Here is a 22217-nt window from a genome sequence, read left to right on the forward strand (position 1 = left end):
TGATCACAATCTAGTTGCAGAGGAGATTATGTATGCTTCAGAAACTAGTGGGAAAAATCAAGCATTATTCATTTATAAAAATAAGGTAAGCAATCATACACAAATACACATACACACATAACTGTATAAATGCTTATATTTAACAGCAGTGGTGAAGTGTCTTATGTTCCCCACTCTGATGCTAATTTAACTGAGACATTCATAGTAAGTAGTATTTTTCTTATCCCAAGATCTGAACTGACAGCATTTTAAGGTCTTTTTGACAAGAAACATGCAGACATCTGACTTGGACACAAGCAGCAGAATAAAGCACTGAAAGGGGTAAGGGTCTCCTCTGCCCTGTACAACATTCATCTCCAATAACCAGTCTGAAAGACAAGTGTAGAGGAGTCAGAGGGCTTGGGCACCAAGATCTCTGTCCAGTGGCTTGTCTCATTTGATTGAATGATCTTTTTCTTTGCTATAATGATGCTGTTCCACACTGCAAGAAATGGGTAATGATGACAGTGCCTGCTTCACATGAAGGCTTTGGCCTTCCTCTCAGTCCCTTACGCAGTTACGGGCACTGCAGCTCTGGCTCACTCTGCCCCATTTTCACTGCTGTTCTCACCAGGGTGCTTTCTGTCATTCCCTTTTCTGTAAGTCATAGATCAGCTTTTGAAGTTTTTTGGTTTCTTGCAGAGATATCAGCAACATACATTATGCCTAGCCCCATGATCATGTCCATTTCTTGTTCAGACATGATGCTCAACTGAACTACAAAGTATCTGTACATAAAAATGTGTAAAAATCTATATCAAAAGATATTCATGTGAATACACAGGTAGCTGGCATAAGCAGAGCAGCATGTCTATCAAGCTCTTCTTTCTTCCCATGTGGTGGTGATACCAGCCAGGCTCCTTCCCTGGAGCTCCCAGGCTGTGCTGAATTTGATCACCAGAACACCACTACTATGAGCTCCTAATTTTCACAGGTACAGACCATAAAACCTGCAAATAACTTAAAAAAAAAAAAAAAAAATAGAGCCCTATATTATACATTTCTTAAAAATGCTGTCTTTTTTTTTAAGAAAGATAATTTAAATTATGGGGCTCAGTGAGATGGACATATATACCATAAGACCCAGCAGCTTATATTGGTTTTAAGTATAGAACAGGAAAAGCACTTTCCCTATTTGCTCATCCAAAAAGGCAAGTGTAACTGTATTCCCAGATTGATGTAATACATACCAGGAAACAATTTAATCTTCAGTCATCTAAATGGGAAGCAGGTGGTGTTTTTCTCATTCCAGTTTTATCCAAAGTTCTCTGAGCTATTTCCTATTTCCTCTTGAGAACAGCAGTGAGTTGGTATTATGGGATTTGCTGTAGTAATTTAGGGTTTAGTTAGAGTTTGTTATTATTTTTTAAGGGTTTTCATCTCAGAGTTTTACAAAGTGTTCAAAGGGCTTTAATTGTAAAATTACTTTTTATTTACTGCATTTTTATCTTTACTTTAAATAACCTATAATTTTGGTGGCAGTGGTGTCAGGTTTTTTATCATGTCTCTTGGTTAAGTAATGTCATGCAGACATACAGAAAGGGAAGAGTCATACCGTCTTGAGAAGTCCTTCAATATCCATGATTGGAAAGACCCCTTTACAAACTCAGACGGAGCTGTAGAGTAAGGTGTGTCTATCCAGCAAAGGAGTGCAGGGGGAAAAAATGAAAGCTGAGAAGGAAACATAAGTTAGCAGGGGCGCCCCATGTTTTAAGACTGCTCATGATAAAACAGCTCAAGAAAGTATTCCTGATGGAGCTACTTCCATTCTAAGTTGCTAACAATAATATTTTTACTTAGGGGACTTTATTGTTTACTGGCTATCCAGATGAAAGGTAAATAGTAGAGGTAATAAAATGCGTTCTCAAGACATAGGTGTAGAAACCTATTCCACACATACAACTTATTCTCTTTAAAAGAGAGCCTTAATTGCATCATCTTTTTGTCAGTCAGAGACTTTAAGCTTAAGAAATCCTGACAACAGCTCTTACAGATGGGCCTAGGAGAGCATCTGTTTCCCCTTGTAGATACTTGGTAGAAGCTCCTCTCTTCCTCCAGACACTTCTTTGCTGAGGCTGCTAGTGACAGTTGTCCCCCAAACCTTGCAGCAAGGTGTTTCCGTATCTCAGCAGAGTTGTTGCATGTCTTAAAATATGATATAATAGACTGCCCCTGAGGAAAATGCCTCTATTGTGTACAGTTGAAGAAACTCTGAATCTTGTAGAGCACATTATCAAATGATATTACAACAAAAATGTAAGAATTCAGTTTCAAGAAATACACAAGTGATTTTATTTCTCTAAACTGGAGAGTTACGTAATGCAGTATAAGATAGCCATTTGTTATACATTCTTAGATTTAAAAAGATGCATCTCCATTGCATACTGCAAGCATCATTACCAAAATAATACCCAACAGAATCATCTAATATTGTATTTTTATTATTAATTTGAACCTGCTGGAAAAACGCTTATATTTACAGAAAACTGCAAAAATGCAAGGCTATAGAAAATGACATAATTGTTCTCAAAGCTCAGACTAGAAGTAGGAATACAAGAGCCTTTTCAATTGTTTTCCATATATATATTTATTTTCTGGTAACAAAGGAATATTGAGTTCATCAAGGTAGGTTTTATAGTGGGTTTTACGTGAATGAAAAAATAGTATCATAAGTGGTGAAGCTGCAAGTCTGAAACGAGCAGTTTTTCATCATAACTGAAGCAATACAGCAGGAAAAATCATGTAAAGATATGATTAATGATTTCCTCTTTATACAAAAAGGAGAAATGAGTTAAAGAAAGCAATTTCACATATTAAACATCAGTCAGAGTTTTGCCCTGACACCTCTGGAGCCAGCTTTTTAGCCATGTTCGTTTATGTGAAAAATGTATTTGTACTCCCCCTTAAAGAAACAGCAGAAACTCTAACACTTTGGAGGGCATTTTGGAGGGAATGCATATATATGTGAATATGTTTAAATAAATCCATTAAATTTATATCTGTGATGGGAGAAGACTATTATTTGGGTAAGAAAATGCAAAGCTGGCCTAAGATTCCACTGAGAGTTGCACAGATTGCTTTTCGTTATTTGGGACATATGGGTATTTTGTCAGACTACATGTTGGTACGTGCATCTTTTCCTTGTATATCCACAGTTGCTTCTGATCCACTCATTCTGGTTAAAATATATGGTTGGTTTTGTCTTTTCTTCCTCAAGTAGAAATAAACTATAATTCCAGCTACAACTATAGAAAAGGCTAGTACAACAAGCAGCCATATAATGCCAGTGGAAAGTGCTTCCTCCATTTTCTCTCCTGTAAGTGGATGAAATGGAATCAACACCTCAACACCTTTGATTTTAAGAGATTTCAGAATCCATAAAACAAACAAACAAACAAACAAACAAACAAAAAAACACACTAAACTAAAAATCAGAAGAATGCAATAAGCATTAGAATTTCCCTTCAACAAGTTGTTATTACCATCAAAACTGAATAAAATATAATTAAACATGTCTAATCATAAAACAATTTAATTCAGAATCTCTTGTATTTCCTGTACCAAGATACAGATTAAGTTTATTAAGTTTATTTTTATTTTTAAATACTCTCCAAAACAATATTTAGAAACTATATAATTATTTTCTTGTTATATTTGAGTTTCTCCTTAGTTCTACTTAACAGGAAGTCTACTTACCTGTGTTTTCTGGTGACATCTCTGTCTTTTCAGGAGCTTTTGGAAGGAAAAGAAAATGTTTATTCTGAATGCTTTAGAAAAATGAGGCAATTTAAAATTCCAAAGTCTGGATGCTCCTGAGAATTACCCGTAAATCCACCTGCTCTCCCAGGGCAATGGAGCTAAGCGTGTGTAACCTCTAATACAATGCTTTGCACTTTCTTCTAAAAGCATCTGACCTCCTCAGTCAAGATACCCAACAAGAAATAAAATTATAGTCAGTTTTCTGTTACTTCCAAAAGTGTTTTCAAATATGTTTCTTTTGAAGAAACAAACATGGGATCTATATTATTTTTTAGGTGTTTTCTGGAACAGGAAACATTTCCTGAATTAAGGTGTTAGGAATGTATCATGAGGAACTTTACATGAGCTGAAAAGGAGTTTAGCTTCTTCTGTTGGAAACAACCACTCCTTGTGGATTTGGTTCGTATTTCAATTGTACTTCCTAAATGTATCAAGTAAGGGAAAGAGGAACAGAAATATGTAGTTTACCAAACAAAATGTTCATGTTCTCAAATACTTTCATTTAGTCTCCTTAGGTAATAAAACCCCTGAATTTTCTTGCAGGTGATCATTTTGGTATCAAGATATTATTAGCATTTTATTAAACTTGATTCTGCCACACTGATGTCACATATAATTCTACCACATGATAAGTGCCACAATAAGGTATTTTATCAGTTCAAATGATAGTAATGAAAGTAAGTGCCAAATCAGGCATTTATTATCAGACAGAGTTTTTGTTGCACTCATCAGAACAAGATTTTTCTGAGAATATATTCAGTTGAAATGAAAGAAAACTCACTGCTTTTGAACTTAGACTGCATGATAATTAATGAAAAATTGTAAGGAAAACATTCTTTTTATTAAAAATGAGTGGTGTCCCTCCATTCTTTTGGCTAAACACAGATACCTGAAGTATGCATGAGAGTAGCACGGGGCTGATAGTGATTTTATAGGACTTGCAGGAGCTGCAGACTTGTGAGGAGGCAGTCAGAAGCCACATGGGATATCCAGCTGATCCTGAGACAAGTATTTGTATCCTGTTCTTCAGTATTTGGCAACTGAATGTTGCTATTGTAGTTTATTGGTTTTGCACTTAAAGCTATAATATTTTACATTTTTACATGTTCTACAATATACAGTTTAAATATATTACAAGACATTAATAGTCACAGTGTATTAGAAATGTTACTTACTTTTTGCTTTTTTACAGATATATCCTTTTCTGAAAGAACAGACATTGCTTTTCCAGTGCCCAGTCAATGCACAGATTTCTCCACAGTCTTTAAACCTTTCGTTTGCAGGCTCTCCAGTTTGCCAGCTGACAAAATCCACTGCAGACTTTGTCCATACCCATTGTCCTGACGTTTAAAATGAGCATATACATATAAAACAATGTTTTAGATAGAACAGGTTTTGATAGGGAAAATAAAAAAAAATATTGTATGAGTAGATTAATGTTTCAGTTACAGTTCTAAGTGTATGTAAACCTGCTTTCAAATAAACATATGTTTGATATATATTTATATTTTCAAATACACAAGTTTGCTTTCTTAATATAATGCATAGTCATTTTGTATGAAATATGAATATATGATTAAATATTGAAGATATTACCTATGTCATTTTTCTTTAGCCCTATCCAAAAGTTCGGAGATTTTCCATGAAGAATCTTAATGGTTTCTGCCAGAAAGTTTGCTTCAGTATAGTCTCCTACTGATACCAAATCAGCAACTGAAAAGTATTAACAAAAAACATCACAATGTCTCATTTTCTTGCAGCTTAAGTCAAAAACTCTTAAAAGATATTACTGATTCTTACACATAATGTTCAGTAATCTTTTTATGGTTATTGTATCCCTATAATTGTATTTTGAGCAGGACTCTGAACTGTGTGGATGCCAGTCAGTATGAAGAGAGGAATTTTTGTTCAGTCTTTAGGTAATTGAGAGAAGAAAAATTGCTCTCCTACAATACTTTTGGACAGGTCCAACCACACCACAAACTACAGGTAGGCTGAATGTGATACATATGATGTTGTCAGCACCATGCATCCAGCTGTCACCTGCCAGTGGCTAGGCAGCATTTTAGCAGCACTGTGCTATTAGAAATGTGAAGATGTCTAGAAATTGAGTTATACTTATCATATATCCTAACAGCACAAAGCTGTGTTGTGTTCATCAGAAAATAATCACCTTCCTGGCCTGCCCAGGTAGTGTGTAGGCAAAAGCATAGGAATCTAGAATATGGACCATCCAACTATGATCTTTTATTCTGGTTATCAGGGTATCTGCAATTAAAAGAGTATCACTCAGAAATATGGTGTTGATATATTGGATGTTTCCTATTCTTACTCGCACTGAAATATATTCTGTTTCACAGTAATTCTCAGTTAACTGTGAAATCAGAGATGTGTAGTAGTGTCATCTCTCCTTTAATCTACATCTCTTCTCCGCAGATCACACATAGCAGTGGGGACTTTTCCAGATAAGGAGCTGAACAGCTGAATGTGTTTTACTGGTTCATGGAAGCCAAGTGACTCTTCCATCTCATTTGTTGTCCAGCCAGTCAAATCCAATTAATAAACTGTGCCCTGGAAATAACAAGAAAAACTTTCCTAGTTTATATCCTAGTTCATGCTGAGTGTGGATTCCCTCTTGTTTAGGGAAAGGAAGGTAACTGCAGTCTGTGCCTCTGTGGGATATTAAGTTTCTCTCTACCCAATCACAAATTCTCATAAAAATAGTAGGGATTTTTTTTTTTTTTTTTTTTTTCTTCTGGTAATTGAGAAATCAAAGATGCCTTTGATAAACCTGTATCTGACAAGGTTTAGTTCTGTTGCGAGACAGCATAAATATAGTTTTCTCAGAAAAGCAATCTAAAAGCATTGTTTGAAGTTTTAAAGTAATCTAAGACTTTCTTAGCAATGTCACCCATTATTTCATCTATTTCATTGCATCTTTAATCCTTCTAAAACACAATACTCACCTAGTCGCATGCATTCCTGGTGAGCTTGAGACCAGCTTTTTTTCCTGGTGGCCTCAAAGTAATAGCAGTGACCATGGAAAGGTACCCAAGATTTGTGTCCTTTTGATTCAGGGCATTTTCCAGGAAGCTGAGGGGGCTCAGTTGGAGCCATTACTGGTAAGAGATCAGGTAGTTGGAATCCAGCAATTTTATAAGATTTGTGTTTCCCATTATACAAGTAAGGCAAAACTAAAAAGATTACATTAAGTTTGTCATCAGAGAAGAAATGAAGCATGTTGGGTTCATATGGCTTTGTTTGTGAATATATTTTACTTCATATTTGTTAATCAAGGTGATTAGGAAGATGCACTAGTCTATAAGAAGTATGGATTCTCTCTTATGACAATTTTTATAGTGACTAATCAATATAATATCCATCTGGTTTTCTGGCATAAATATTTGCCTAATTAGTTAAAACCACTATTTTTAAAATGGCTTTTGATACTATGGTCTCATTTTTTGACAGCATCAAAACCTTATAACAGAAACTATGATTATGAAAGAAAGTGTTGATATGACTTAACATGGCTTGCAGGATTTTTCATTAAACTGCATCCTGAATAAGTTCCATAGTGACTGATATAATAGGAAGATTTTGGATGAGCAGATAAATGCAGATGGAATGAAAATTAAATGTTCTGCCAAATTACATTTTCTTCCTGTGAGTCTTCCACAGTCTATTTCTTTCCCCATTAAGGAACATTCAGCTCTCAAATTAGATTTCCAGAATATTGAAGTAGACAGAGATATTATATATCAACTCTGATGATTTTTGTCAAATTACAGCTTCTTGGGATGTAATTTGGTATGTAATTTTAATGTTTCTAATGGTTCAAGATCTTCATAGTATTGAAGAAAACATAAGAATACTTAGATGAATTGTGAAATCATATTTATTCTAACTTCCACAGAAAGTTTGGGTGTTTGTACTTGAAAGTTCCTCAAAGGTTTATTTAATTCATCCTTGTGCTAACAGGTGACAAGAAGTTGATATATAATATCATCATTTCTAGCAGATGTTTGTCATGGCTGTTCTTAACAACCTCTAAAGATGGAGACTCCCTGATCTGTTTTTATTTTGTGTTATGTATATTTTTGTCCTGTGTTAAAGGTTTTTGTACAGTTAAAATCTGAAGGTTTTCCTTCCTGTTTCCTTTAAGTCCTCCTTTTCCTACTCATACCAGACATAGGGAATAATTTAATTCCATTTCTTTAGGGCTCATTTTCATAATTAAAATTGATTATCTGGTTGAATTAATTATTCCCAACAATTAATTACCTGGTTTCTCTTAGTCTTTTGCACAAGCCCAGTTATAATCTTTCCTTATAATTCTTGTTTCCAAGTCATCTGAAAACCCTACTTTCAAACTTTTCTGTATCTTAAACTGGATACAGAATTTCATGAAGGACTTTTCCTAGACTGAATAGATAAGAAATCATTGAGTCCTCACTTTCTTGAAATTTTGGTAATGATTAGTATGGGTTGATTTACTTCTGCGAAGAATTCCAGACAATTTTTAGATCTAGTAGTTAGCTGCTTATGCCTTCCTATAAACTAGTGCAAAACAAATATTTTTTTTTTCCACTGGTTATATTAACAATTATATTAACAATTATATTAACACAGTTGATAAATCTCCACAACCTGTAGTTAAAACGTATGCTTACCATCGGATTTTTTACAGACAGAAAAGAATTTTTCTCTGCACGAAGCTGTCTTCCAGGTTCCATCAGTATCTAGGTATACACATGCCAATGCCTGTTTTGGTTCTCCACTGGACCACTTGCTGTAAACTAATCTCCATCTGTCAGTCCATTGATATGTGCCCTTGGTCTGGAAGTAAAATCCATGTTGTAATTTCAAGGCTGCTGATGGTGACATATTCACTACACAAGATACTCAGAGGACTGTCATGTAACTGGTATCATAGAATCACAGAATTTCTAGGTTGGAAGAGACCTCAAGATCATCGAGTCCAACCTCTGACCTAACACTAACAAGTCCTCCACTAAACCATATCCCTAAGCTCTACATCTAAACATCTTTTAAAGACCTCCAGGGATGGTGACTCCACCACTTCCCTGGGCAGCCTGTTCCAGTGTCTAACAACCCTTTCGGTAAAGAAGGGTTGTCCTAACATCCAACCTAAAACTCCCCTGGCACAACTTTAGCCCATTCCCCCTCATCCTGTCACCAGGTACGTGGGAGAACAGACCAACCCCCACCTCGCTACAGCCTCCTTTAATTTACCTGTAGAGAGCGATTAAGTCACCCCTGAGCCTCCTTTTCTCCAGGCTGAACAAGCCTAGCTCCCTCAGCTGCTCCTCGTAGGACTTGTTCTCCAGGCCCCTCACCAGCTTTGTCGCCCTTCTCTGGACTCGCTCGAGCACCTCGATGTCCTTCTTGTAGCGAGGGGCCCAAAACTGAACACAGTACTCAAGGTGCGGCCTCTCCAGAGCCGAGTACAGGGGGACGATCACTTCCCTAGCCCTGCTGGCCACACTGCTTCTTATACAAGCCAGGATGCTGTTGGCCTTCTTGGCCACCTGAGCACACTGCTGGCTCATATTCAGCCGACTATCAACCAATACTCCCAGGTCCTTCTCTGCCTGGCAGCTTACTATTGCCACCTTTTTGTGCTTGTAAACACTAATTGCAAGAAGATTTGCAGTGTCTGTTATACACAAATATGAACACAAACAAATTTTCTTTCTGCCCTCCAAAAAGTATCTAACATTAATTCAGAACAATTTTTCAAGTTTGGGGAAATGGAAGTGAATAAAAAGGGGACATAAGTAAAGGCACAAATTAGTTTTTTGTTCCGTTTACCACCGTCATGTTGGTACCACCATGAAAAGGCCTGGATGGTGTGGGTGGAAGTGTTCTTAATAAGCAGTGCTGATCACCATTGCTTTGGTTGTAGTTATCATGACTGTGATTCATGGGGAAGAGTGTAGCATGTCAAAAATAACACCTACCATCCAAATGTTCACCTCCCCTGTCATACAGCTGGTCTATATGTCTCAAAGATGGAAAAGTTTGTTGTTTTCTTTTTTTCCCATTATATTCTAATTTTTTCACGGGAGCAATTACACCATGAAAACATATATCCATTGCTTTATATGTACAGTTATATCATATAGACTAAAGATTCCCTTAATTAATTTTTGCCTTGATTCTGTCCAGAATTGTATTTTTCTATTGCGACTAGAGTAATGCTACTCTGGAATTATTTGTGAACATAGATACACATATCAAAACCATTCCTTCACAGATCTCTCATATGCAACCAGAGATATTATGTCACTGATGACTCAGGTAAAAAAACACATGAGAAGAGGGCAGAATGTACTCATGCATGTTGTTCCTAGTATATCTTTTAGATTAAAATAAACTGATAATGTTGGAGTTTTCACTATTTATCATCAAGACCCTCTAAATGACTACAAACCATACAAAGCATTGTTAAATACCGGCTTGCAGGAGTATTTCCTTCTGCTAAAACACTTAAAGAGTTCTTAGTTTGTTAAAGTCTCCACTGCATCCTTTTTGGTGAATGCCAATGTAGATGGGTACTGCACTGATATGCTGTTTTCTGCAGTATAGTGGCAGAAATTCCTATAGGTTTCAAGATGAAAGCATACAGTAAGTTCAGCCTCTGTGTCAGCTTAACTATCTGTATTGCATGTGTTCTTACCATGTTGCTGTTAAGACCAATCCACAGAGGCTCTCCATATTCCTGTGCAATTAAGAACAACAGTGACTGGCTATATGCATCTAAAATGCTGGCAAGTTCCGAGGCATTGTTGTTGCAGAATTTTTGTGCTTCCTCCCAGTTCATTCTAGAACGAGTGACAGAATAGCTAATGCCATCAGAATGGTCAAAAGCAAAATCCAACACTGTTGCTGAAGACTTAAAGAATTTAGGATCTGGAGGAATAAAGGAAAAGAAAAACAAAACACAAGAACAGTTATATTTGGAGAACATATATTTGACTTGAGCAAATGAATAACAATATTATTTATGAACCTACTAGAAAATTGCTAATTTGAATACACCTTCTCATATAGAAGTTCTCAATAGATCTTCTCATTAATTCCTTTTAAGTAACAGATAATTTCAAAACAGCAATGAGCTTTCTGGATGAAAGAAATACATTTTCAGCTTCTGGGAACTTGGTACTGTTGTAAATTCTCAGAATTTTACATAGCAGAGGTAACTTCATACCATGAATCAAAAATAGTACACCTGCTCTGCTTTTTCAAAATACTCTTTGTGACTTATCATCTTCATGACTGTCAGGTTTATTTGAATGTAAAACTTACTTACCACTTACATATCTATAGATTATTATTAAATTATGTAATTATGTTTATGGTTTTTAGCTATTTAATTACACTTATTAAAATAAGATCATTTTGCTTTTCTAACTTCTGATTTGCTTTCCTAAATTCGCTTTTCCACAAGATTGCTAAGTAGCACTGAGATAAAAGAGGGGCTCTTGTTTTATTGATATTTTACCTAAAAACAAACAAACAAACTGTAACATAAAGCATGTTAAATAAAAAGTTAATTTTAATCTTTGTGATATAAATCCCAAGTTTAGTGATACAGAACTCACCACTATTCTTCCGGCATATATACCCACTGGATTTATAACATGGCTCATCACTCCATTTTCCTGTATTATCAGGAGGACCTCTCTTCAGAGCAACACAATCATACTGTTGGAGAAAGGGAAGGAGTATGAGCATCCATTGGTATTAGAAGTTATAAAACAAAGTATTCTAACCCTGTGAAGTTTCAGCCTTTTTTTTTTTCTTTGAATTCTGACATTGTGGGTTTTTTATTACAGCTCTGGAAACACCCTCCGTTTTTCCCTTTCTCTCCTTTCTGGCCTCCTCTGTTATAGACAGCTCCACCTTGGTATTGTCTTGCAAATCTTTTCAACCAGCTTATTCATATAATCATTTTCAAGAAGACATATTTGAAAGATGCTGTTATTTTCAAGAACTTTGTCACACTTTCTGTCTCAATGAACAGCTCTAATATTTTTAATAAAAATGAAAAAGTAAAATAAAAATGAAGGCCATGATTTGTATTTGGCTTGCAAAGACAAATAGTGCTTATTCTTTACAGATGTGTCTAACTGATGATCCTTGACAGTAAGTTATCATCAACTTTAGTTCTTAGAATATCTCTTATTTATAGAAGATCAAGTGCTGAGTGCTTTAGAAGCTGGAACTTCAAATTAGTTACAATCTGCAACAGCCTGCTATGCTGCCATATAAAAAGTTTAGGAATGCCTGGTTTAGTGGGTTTTGTGGTCTTACTCTGAAGAAGATTAGGTAGAAGAAAAGAAGCCGATCATGAAACAGTAGAGAAGATGGGCAATTGCTTTTTAAGCTTGAGCAACTTTTTCAATAATATATGAAATATTATTTTTCAATAATATTTCATTCCTTTGGAAATCATAGAATGAAAAAATAACCTAAGTTGGAAGGAACACAAAAAGAGTCCAACTCTTGGCTCTACACAGGACTACCCCAAAATCAGTCGAAACACTTCTTGAACTCCAGAAAGCTTGGTGCCATGACCAGTTCCCTGGCGGAACCTGTTCCAGGATCTTTCAGAAGAGGATTTTCTGAAGGAGAGAATATGTTCAAGGTGAAGAAGAGAATTAGAATGTAACTTAGTGTATTCTGTTTGGTGGTGGTGGTGGTGATTGGTTGGTTTGTTTATTTGTGTGTGTGTTTTGTTTTTTTCTGTATGTTTCCCAGGAGTATTTTTAAAGCTGTAGTGAAGTTTAGTCAATGTATTGTGCTGTATCCTATTGTCTTTCTGAACACCTTTGACTAGAATGTAATGAGCAGAAGCAGAATGAATTGGCTGAGGTGCAGATTTAGCTGGTTCTCTAGTATTATTTCTGACTTCTCTGCAGGAGTAAATAGCAAAATGAAGGATGGTTGGACAGCAAGTAGAATAGTGACATAGAAAGTGAAAGGTAAGTTTTGAAAGGAAGGTATGGAAATAAATGTGGTTCAAATTTGTAGAAAGCTAATTTGTTTACAACATTATGGGGTTGACCTAGGTAATAACTGCTTTAGAAATTTGTTGATACCTAAAAATAATTTATACCTATTAACTCTTCACAATTCAGTTACAATTTTAAATGTGAAAGAAGTAGAAAAAAAAATGAACTCTTGCATGCTCTCCTTTTTCAAAAATGATTTAACTTATCAAACATGTGAAAATGTTTCTAACATGATAACTTCTAAAATTTGAATTCTACATTTACATTTTCTCCAAAATGAACAGAAAATTACTACAAAAAAAAGAACATTCTATCTGTCATTCTGTCCCAGAATACTTACAAATTCTTTGGCAATCTTACAACGATATCTTATTCTCTTGTGCTCTGAGTTAGCTTGTAGACCCAAAAATTAAAACACTGTATTTCTAATCCCAGTTTAAAGATACACATACAATTTGGAGAAAAGGCTGAGGCAAAGTCTGAAGCAACATGAGATGTTTACTTGAAGTGATATTACTCTCCAGATTTAACTTCATTGTAAACTCTGAGTGATATTTACCTGTAACCGATTGTGACCATCTTCTGGACGTAGGCTGTCAAACAAAATGGGTTCTACAAGTTTTGGAGAACCTGGAGCCCAGTTTGTATAAGAGACAGTCCTTCCATCAGCCCAAACAAAGTTGAGTTCACTGAGTACATCATTCAAGCCAATCCAGGGATCATAAAAAACATCCTTCAAATGGTAAGTGAGAAAAGCTGGAAAAAAAAAAAAAATAGAAAAAAAGGTGAACATGTCATGTCATCAGTCAAGACATCAGCTCATAAACAAATTTTTAAGCATTTTGTTCATTTTGTTGAAGTAATTTAAATGCATTTAAATTAGCATTTGATCAGAACTGTACCCAATTTGATTATGTAAAATTTATTATGTCAATATTATACTAGTCCTTTGCCCATGTAAAGTCTCAAAGAGTGAAAGTATTTGGAACTATAAAGCAAGATCAGAAAGGCAGAAAGTTGCCTGACTGCCATTTTGTCTAATGAGTTCCTTTAGTTCAACCCTCAAGATGAGCCGACTGACTGACAGAACTGCAAATGGAAGCCCAGAAATGCACTTAAGGTGAAAAAGTGCCCTCATTTGACATTGTACTGCTGAATTAATTTGCAGAATTTAGGCAGTCATTTCAGAGAGGTATAATAAAGTATCTTTTTCTGTTTCTGGCAAAAGCAGACCATGGGTTCCTTTCTTTTTCTTGGTGTCAAACTCTATGAACACTACATCTGGATCTTTTATTTTGTGGTAATTAATACCCTACAAATAACATAAAGCAGTTTGCATGGAATGGGAGGAAGCAACCTTTAGCATCATTAGCATGAAATAGATAGTTCTAGTTCTTCAAAAAATGTTTTGTGTTGTGGCCATATAACTCATGTTAAGTATGTGTATTATAAAATACTTGTATTTACATGCTGTCTCTTTTTGCCATATTCTTATTTGCAGAAAATGACCAGTGTCTACAGAATAAATGCTATTACCTAAAGGGTCATTGTACTATACCTTGTACTTGTTCATTTGTTATGGTAGCTAGGTGTCCTCCAAGGCTGATACAAGCTCTACTTGCAGTATGCCAATATTGATAGGAAGAACCAAAGAATTTGTAACACTACGAAAAACAAGTTAGGCCATCAGTGAGTGACACCAAATGGAATTTATGTTTGCATTGCACCAGTTTAAGTAGAAATTAGCCCCATCATACAAGAAGAGAATTTTCTAGAGCTAGCAGGGGCTCAGCTCTGTAACCAAGTCAAAACCATTCATACTTTTTAAATTTACTCCATACCATATCTTTTTGAAAGGAACTCTGAATGTCACAACAAAATTCAAACAGACCTTTATAAACTATAAGCTTTATAAACTATAGTTCATGGTAGGAGCTTGATGAGAACTTAATGTGTTAACTGTTCTGGAGAAGCCCAGCCCAGGACTCCATGTGAAATCATCGGAACTTTCTGAAAAGTAGTTTTGGCCTATGGTATTCTCATGTGTGTATTCAGCCTTTCCCATTTACTAGCTTTTTTATAAATGGAGATGTATGATGGCTTCTTAAAAATAAATGTATATTATGATTTCTTTAAAAGTGCATAGTCATGTAGTCACCACACTACCACACTCACCCTGGCAATAGTTTTGGCAATTATGAGTGTGCCCCATGTGCCCTCTCCTCTCTGCTGTACCGGTAGCACTCTCAGAGAATGCCATACTCAGTTTGCGGAAAATAACTCTAACAAATCTTAAAATAAATAAAAATAAAAATAAAAATAAAAATAAAAATAAAAATAAAAATAAAAATAAAAATAAAAATAAAAATAAAAATAAAAATAAAAATAAATAAAAATAAAAGTAAAAGTAAAAGTAAAAGTAAAAGTAAAAGTAAAAGTAAAAGTAAAAAATGAAAGTTTAAAATTAAAATTAAAATTAAAATTTAAAAAAAAAACAACACAACACTGTACTGGCATATGGGTGCTTTCAACACAATATTCTTTATGTTAGAAAATAGAGCCCTTGGTTAGTAAGCTCATCAGAGTTTTTCCCTTTTAGGGAGAGGAAAGTATATTACATTGAAGCTAGTTTGGAAAAATCAGGCACTATTTCTGATTTGTCCCAGCTCAAATGATTGACTGTACACTACAATTAGTGCTTTCAGTTGAATTCAGTTGTAGGTTTTTTTTGTTAGTTTGTTTTTAGTATATACTATGTAACAGTTTTCTAGTGTATCTCAGATTAATACTCTTCAAAAAAAATCTATAACTATAATTATGATTTAATTTTGTAAGAATTAGGTAGCTGGTTAAATTTTTAACGTGACTTTGGATAATCCCTGTCAAAAGATATTTGGAATACAAAAGACCCCTTGTGTAGCTTTAGGTATCTTCTCAAGGACAAATATCATTGCACTTAGATGCATGTTACGATACCTGATTTTTAAATAAAAGCCAATCTTCAGGACATCCTCCTGGAGGTGAAGTTACTGCTGGAGCAAGTGTTGCATTTATAAAACTTCTATGCCTCTCACAGATAAAGCCATTTGAAAAACCACAATTGACATCATTCCACAAACCTGAAATCAGTTTAAGTATAGATAATAAGACATTGATTCAAAGACAGAAATTTGTGGAAAACTGAACTCACTTCCATGCTTATAGCATTGAAGGCACTCTGTCTGGGAATGTAAGACTGTGTGCTTCAGCTAGACTCTACCTCCATCACTGCTTGCAGGAGGACTTTGATCCTGCTGTGACTGTAGTAGCCATAAGATACGGCTGACATGGTGACTCTGAGTGAACCCACAAACAGCTTTGTTATATTTAAACCTTCTAGTGGAAAGTAACAGTTTCACAGTGAAAACACAACTAAATGTGAAACTCCATATGTCTGTTAGGTCCTTGCTTATATGTTCTATTCTTTTGCTAAATACTCCCTGATTATTTTTTTGAAAGAAAAATTTGCTATTGATTTGAATAGAACATACTGCTCGTACAGCTGAAAAATCAATGACTGTTTTATCCTTGCATCCCTATCGATGTCAAATCTCTTATGGCAAATGTTGCCCCTCAGTTAACCTCAGTTATAATGACTACACTTCATTATGTATATTTTCCCTCAGATTACTGGGAAAGAATGGATTAAAGTTGACAAAATATACTTAGCAAACATGGGAAGAATTATACCCATAAAAATATATATTTTTTAAAAGTTGTGTAACTCACCATTTTTTTTATTTAAGACTACACAATTTTCTTGATGATAAGCAAAGTTGGGTTCATTTGCTGCCCAAGCTGCATAGTACACTGGGCTCCCATCCATCCAACTGAAAAAAAAAACAATAAAAATCCACACAGTAGCTGTTGATCAGACAATGTTCACAGGCAGTTCAGGAAAAAAAAAAAATAAAAAATATTTTTATATACTAAAAATATGTATTTTGAAATATTTACAGCTGAGTCTGTCTATAATTTGATTTTAAACTAGGATTAAAAAACATTAGATTAAAAAAATCCTGCCTGCCAAGTCCAAGAACAAAATTACCTTCATCTTTAACAGATCTTATCTATGTATTTGTAGCATGGATATTCCTTATAAAAATGCCATTTAAACCAGTGATTTTACAAAATAGTTAAGCCAAGGGAGAGCACACGTTTCAATATGCAATATATCTCTCCAAAACTGCTTTTAACTCCCTTGCAGGTGTCCCTGCAGAAGGAACTCTGGCAGGACAAAACTTCATTTTATGAATTATCACAGAATCACAGAATCACAGAACTTCTAGGTTGGAAGAGACCTCAAGATCATTGAGTCCAACCTCTGACACTAACAGTCCCCACTAAACCATATCGCTAAGCTCTACATCTAAATGTCTTTTAAAGATTTCCAGGGATGGTGACTCCACCACTTCCCTGGGCAGCCCGTTCTAATGTCTAACACTTGAATACCTACCTAAACTGTTGATCGGTATTCCGAATTAATCCTATGAGATATGACTCCAATTTGCCATTTTTTAATATCTAAACACAAAAATATACTTTTTGTTAGTGCTTTCTCTTACTTAGTTATCTGATATTTAAAAGTGTATATTTTGTGCTATTGAAGCAAATAGATGAATGCATGTTTTATGAACAATCATGACTAGTCACCAGAGAGGACTCCTGTTGAAATAAATATAATAAATCACATACTTCTGCTTTGTTGCTTTTACTGATGATTCCCTAGTTTTGGCTGCTGTACTGGTGGTATAATCAAAGCTTTCAAAATGTGTTTGTGCTTTCAATTTTGAAAGACACACAGAACACTTGAGAAAACTAAATAAATAAATAAACAGTATAAAATAATTTGGCACTTAGCAGTAAGTAAATGTAAATTTTTCTGTACTTAGGCAGTTGTGTAATTCCTGTGTCTCAAGCTGTCTGTCCGCTACTCCTTTCATATCCTATCCCACACATAATAAAAGAAAACATCTAATTACGTGACACAGAAAGGAGGTTGTGGGAATACTTTGGTATTAATAAACCAAACAGAGTTCTGGCAGAAGTCTGAACCAATGCCTATGCTACCTGATTGTTAGCATGACCCTGCCATGGCCCACCATGTGCCCGCCAGCATCATCTCAAGCAATGCTCTTGAAATACATGGGTGGTTTTGATATGTTTTGCAGCAAAATTAATTCATGAAGTTACAGATTCTTTTACAAGTCAGTCCCTGACCTGAGGAAGGACAAATCTTTCTTTGGTATGTAACCATCAGAACTACCCTGGCAGTAGCCTTAAATCTGCACGTAACACTGCACTTCTGAATATGGTATTTAGATGAGAACTATCCTGGCAAAAGGACAGTTTTGTCAATATCTGCCTGTTCATTGCTCGTTATACACATTTGGTCATGGGCAAAACTCATTGAACATTGAAATCTACTGCTGATAAAATGTAGTAATATTATGCAACAAGCATGTCCTCCTGTACTTCACAAACATATGCAATAGGGTGCATATATGATGTATATGGTAAAATATATGGTAAAAAAATAATTTTCTCCTTACATATTTCCACAAAAATTTTCTTTGATTATTATCTCCAATGGTAGCAAGATCTCCATGATTGTTTCTGCAGAATGTTCTGGCTTTTTCCATAGAGCTACTTTCTGTGCTGAAGAAATACTGTTTGACCCCTTTTATAATCCATCCATCCTCTGTGACTTCATACACTGCAACACAGAAGAGGAGTCTCTGTATTCTGCACAGTCCTTACAAAAGTTGCTGTTGTTCCTTTGGATGCAAGGAAATAAAACAGAAACTTACTGGCAGAAGGACCCACAGGTTCTGGCTTTAAGGGTGTCCCTGTAACAAAATGGGAAAGAAATGAAGATGTAAATTGTTTCCTAAATATTGATCCAATGTTAAGTGTTCAATTAGTGGAAATGATCTCAATGAGATTCAAATTTCTATCAATAAAGTATATATTTATTGAGTATCTTTGGTTCAAAGTAAGAAGGAAGGTTTGGGATGTATTTCAGCCCTACATCTCTGTCTTGGTAAACTTTTGGTAAGTGCCTTTTGAAGGTTGACTAAACTTTCTTGTTTCTGAAAGAAAACAAACAAGTAAAACTACTTCAGTGTTGGTGTACTCTGCACAACAATAAAAGATTCTGTATGGATGCTGTCAAATTTGAGCAAGAAAATCAAATACTAAACAAATTTATCCTTCAAATATATATATATATATATTTTTTTTACTATTCATAAGTTGGTGAAACTTATTTTTTTTCCATGACACTACTTTGTGGAGAATCACATTTGACTGAAAACCCATGAACCATTGAGAAATAACTTAAATGGAAAAATATAACAGTGAATGGGACACTGGAGCAATGTATCTAAACATGCAAGGCCAGGAGCTACACAAATGTAAAACAAATATCATCTTTGTAAGTTTTTTTCCCCCCACAGGACTTCATCGTGTTTTTTTGTGTTGCTGTATCTGTAATTGTTTTAAATGAAGTGTGTGACATATATGCTTGAGTAAAAAACCATCATGTCACATTATAAAAATATTCTCTTGCTGGTTGGTTAAAAGATTTAAATGATAATAACTACATAAGATCTGCAACTACAAGGAAATTCCCTCCATCTGAGAGATCCAAGAAAAATACAGTTTAATGTTAAAACAAAGTTGATAGTTATCAGTTGAAGCATTGTATTCTGAAAATATTGATATATATTGGTCTATTTTTCCTTCTGTAAAATTTCTGTGAAAACAACCAAATTTTCTACAAGCATGCAACTTGCAAAATTTCCTATTTTGATACAACATGATGCAACTTAAATTCTTTTTCTAAGGTGATCTTAGAGTAAAAAATAGGAGTTGGACTTAGTGATCCTTGTGGGTCCCTTCCAACTCGGGATTCTATGAAATAGCCTACCTTTCTTTATTTCACAAATCCAGTCATGACTGTATTCACAGTGCATGGTAATCCATAACCTGAAAGACTCTTCATGGATTGCTCCACAATGTTCAAATCCAGTGTCATCAAAAGAAAGTTTTTTTGTATAATTCACCTACAATATAAACACAGCTTTGATTTTTATTCTTATCTTACAGGTAAAAGAGCTGAACTCTGGAAGGAAAAAGAGGTAGCACCAAAATGTTTCAAACCACTCCTTACTTTCCTCATGTGGCTTCACATGACTCTATGTGGGCTATTAAATCAATATAGCATTTTGTAGGAGAAAAAAAAAAAAAAAAAAAAAGTCTCTCATCTTACACAGCATTTAATAGACCATTTAATTGATGCCAGAAGTCACATGAAACCTCTTCGCTGTGGTGTGGAATTGAATGAGGCTATAAATCAAAAGCAGGGGAAAGGAACATTGCAATATATCACCACAGACAAATAAAACCATTCTCATATATTTGTCACCTAGATAATTGTCTCTGTAACTAGTACCCCATGTTAGCACTGTTTTGATGGTTTTACCTCGGGGTTTATCGGTCTTTTTATTTTCCAAACCAGTATGAAGAATAATGACCATGAGTTGTATGTAATGGTAAGGCAGCCATTTCTGGGAATTCTTATACAGCCTTCATCTGTGCCAGTAATGTAAACAACTCCAACATTGAAAAAGCCAGAAGAGAAACTGGAAAGTCTGAGCACTCACCGGGGATCTGTCACTCCAGGAGTACCCACCATCAGGATCCAAATGATGTAAACCTATCCAGAAAGGCTGAGATGATGGAGATTTTTTTCTAGAATGTGAAAAAAATATATATTAAGGAAGAAAAGGACACATTAGCTGTGTTAAGTTTTGCAAGTTGCGTGGGACAGTAACTCACACTTACTGAAGGTTTTGAGTAGTCAAAACTTTGAAACCAAGAGTATAAATGTATGTAATAGTCACAACAATTGGCTGATAAGTACTCGGTCCGTAACGGTGAGGTAGGATAAGTGCTTCTGAGGATTTAAAGACTAAACTGTTGAATTACTAAAAGGAAATTATAGTTGAAATTTTAAAAAGAAAATGATGTCGGTCAGTTAACTCTCTTTAGCAAATAAGTGCTTACCACCTAAAATTTTCCACTTTGGAAATGGCTTTGTTGAATATACAGTATATTGATTTTATTCATTGATGCTGCAATTATTGTGTTCTTGGAAGAGTGAAATGTTTATATTTACTTGAAGTGACAATTTATTTTCAAAATGGTTCAATGAATAAAGTTACAAATGAGTCTGAAGGAGAAACATTCAACTGATTATTTTTTTTATTTTTTTTTCTGTTGGTTTTGTTTGTTGTTTCTTTTTTTAATTTTAATAGTTTGTGGATTTTGATTAATTTTAGCAACTCCAAAGATGTCTTTGGAAATGGTACCTATATTTTTTTTTCTTTTTTAGATATTATTTTACTCACATTATTAAGTTTTCTATCATTCTTTGCTCTTCTTCACTATTAATGGCAGCCAAGTCTCCTCCTATTTCTCTGCAGAAATCTCGGGCTTCAAACCATGTTTTCTTTTGGTTGTTTTCTCTAACAAAAAGCTGTAGATAAATTTTAGAGTAGAACATTATGTTTACAGTGTGTTAAAAATATATCTGCTGACTGCCACGTATGGCAAAAATAGGGAAAACATTCCATTAAAAAGATCATATATAACATTGGTCAAACAATATGCTACTTGGATAACCCTACTGATGCAGTGATAGTGATCATTGCAGAGATTTCCATGAGTAGTCTGTGTAAAAGCTTACTACAATATGGTACAATAATGTGCCATTCTCTGAAGTTCAGACTTCCTATGAATTTGGAACTCTTCTATCTCATGAGCAGGATTATTGGAAAAAGTAGTACTTACTCTGAAGCATGAATTAGTGCTATTGCTTGTATCCCAACCCAAGGGACATTTGGAATAAGAAATTCTTTCAGGAGCAAAAGGAAGAGTCATTTTTTCAGCTAGTTTTTTGCAGAGAAATTTTGCCTTTATTTCACAGTTCTGAACATCCCACAGTCCAGCTGCATTTCCAGTCCTTAGGGCAACACAACCTGCTTCATTCCCTTTGTGAGATACGAAAGAAAATTAAAATGTGTTTTAAAGTGCTTCCCCTGCTATTTTTACAGTTCATACAATTCATTTACAAAAGTCTTTGAAATATTATATATAGTGTCTGCTTTGTAAAGAAGAAACCAGCAAGTAGAGTACTTCACTATCTTCACTGTCCCCTGAAAAGCTTTGTAGCCCAAATGCATGAACACTCACTTGCCTAGCTTTTTCCTGTGCCACTCACTGCAAGGATTTGGCAGCCTGTTCCACCAAGGAGCATGCATCTTTCTGAAATGT

General features: G+C 34.9%; 1 protein-coding gene across 4 annotated transcripts in view; it reads right to left on the reverse strand.

The window, feature by feature from the left end:
• Positions 1-1652: 1652 nt before the first annotated feature.
• LOC309875288 (macrophage mannose receptor 1-like) overlaps positions 1653-22217 on the reverse strand; it is a 35108-nt gene continuing 14543 nt past the window's right edge. The window contains exons 11-29 of one of the 4 annotated variants that reach the window (XM_082754545.1): positions 21735-21934; positions 21293-21420; positions 20546-20633; positions 19810-19945; positions 18689-18727; positions 18431-18594; positions 17335-17402; positions 16608-16708; positions 15816-15958; positions 14398-14503; positions 13399-13595; positions 11427-11529; positions 10502-10734; positions 8472-8637; positions 6765-6992; positions 5395-5511; positions 4974-5138; positions 3736-3771; positions 1653-3353 (exon numbers count right to left, since the gene is read on the reverse strand). In XM_082754545.1, coding sequence (XP_082610671.1) covers positions 3154-3353; positions 3736-3771; positions 4974-5138; positions 5395-5511; positions 6765-6992; positions 8472-8637; positions 10502-10734; positions 11427-11529; positions 13399-13595; positions 14398-14503; positions 15816-15958; positions 16608-16708; positions 17335-17402; positions 18431-18594; positions 18689-18727; positions 19810-19945; positions 20546-20633; positions 21293-21420; positions 21735-21934 — 2618 coding nt within the window. In that variant the 3' untranslated portion in view covers positions 1653-3153. Of the gene's footprint in view, positions 3354-3735; positions 3772-4973; positions 5139-5394; positions 5512-6130; positions 6370-6764; positions 6993-8471; positions 8638-10501; positions 10735-11426; positions 11530-13398; positions 13596-14397; positions 14504-15815; positions 15959-16607; positions 16709-17334; positions 17403-18430; positions 18595-18688; positions 18728-19809; positions 19946-20545; positions 20634-21292; positions 21421-21734; positions 21935-22217 lie in introns of those variants that run through there. The other 3 variants (XM_082754543.1, XM_082754544.1, XR_014317010.1) reach the window with 3 other exon arrangements.

The sequence above is a fragment of the Aythya marila genome, assembly GCF_965140915.1.
Source record: "Aythya marila genome assembly, chromosome: 2".
Classification (NCBI taxonomy): Eukaryota; Metazoa; Chordata; class Aves; order Anseriformes; family Anatidae; genus Aythya; species Aythya marila.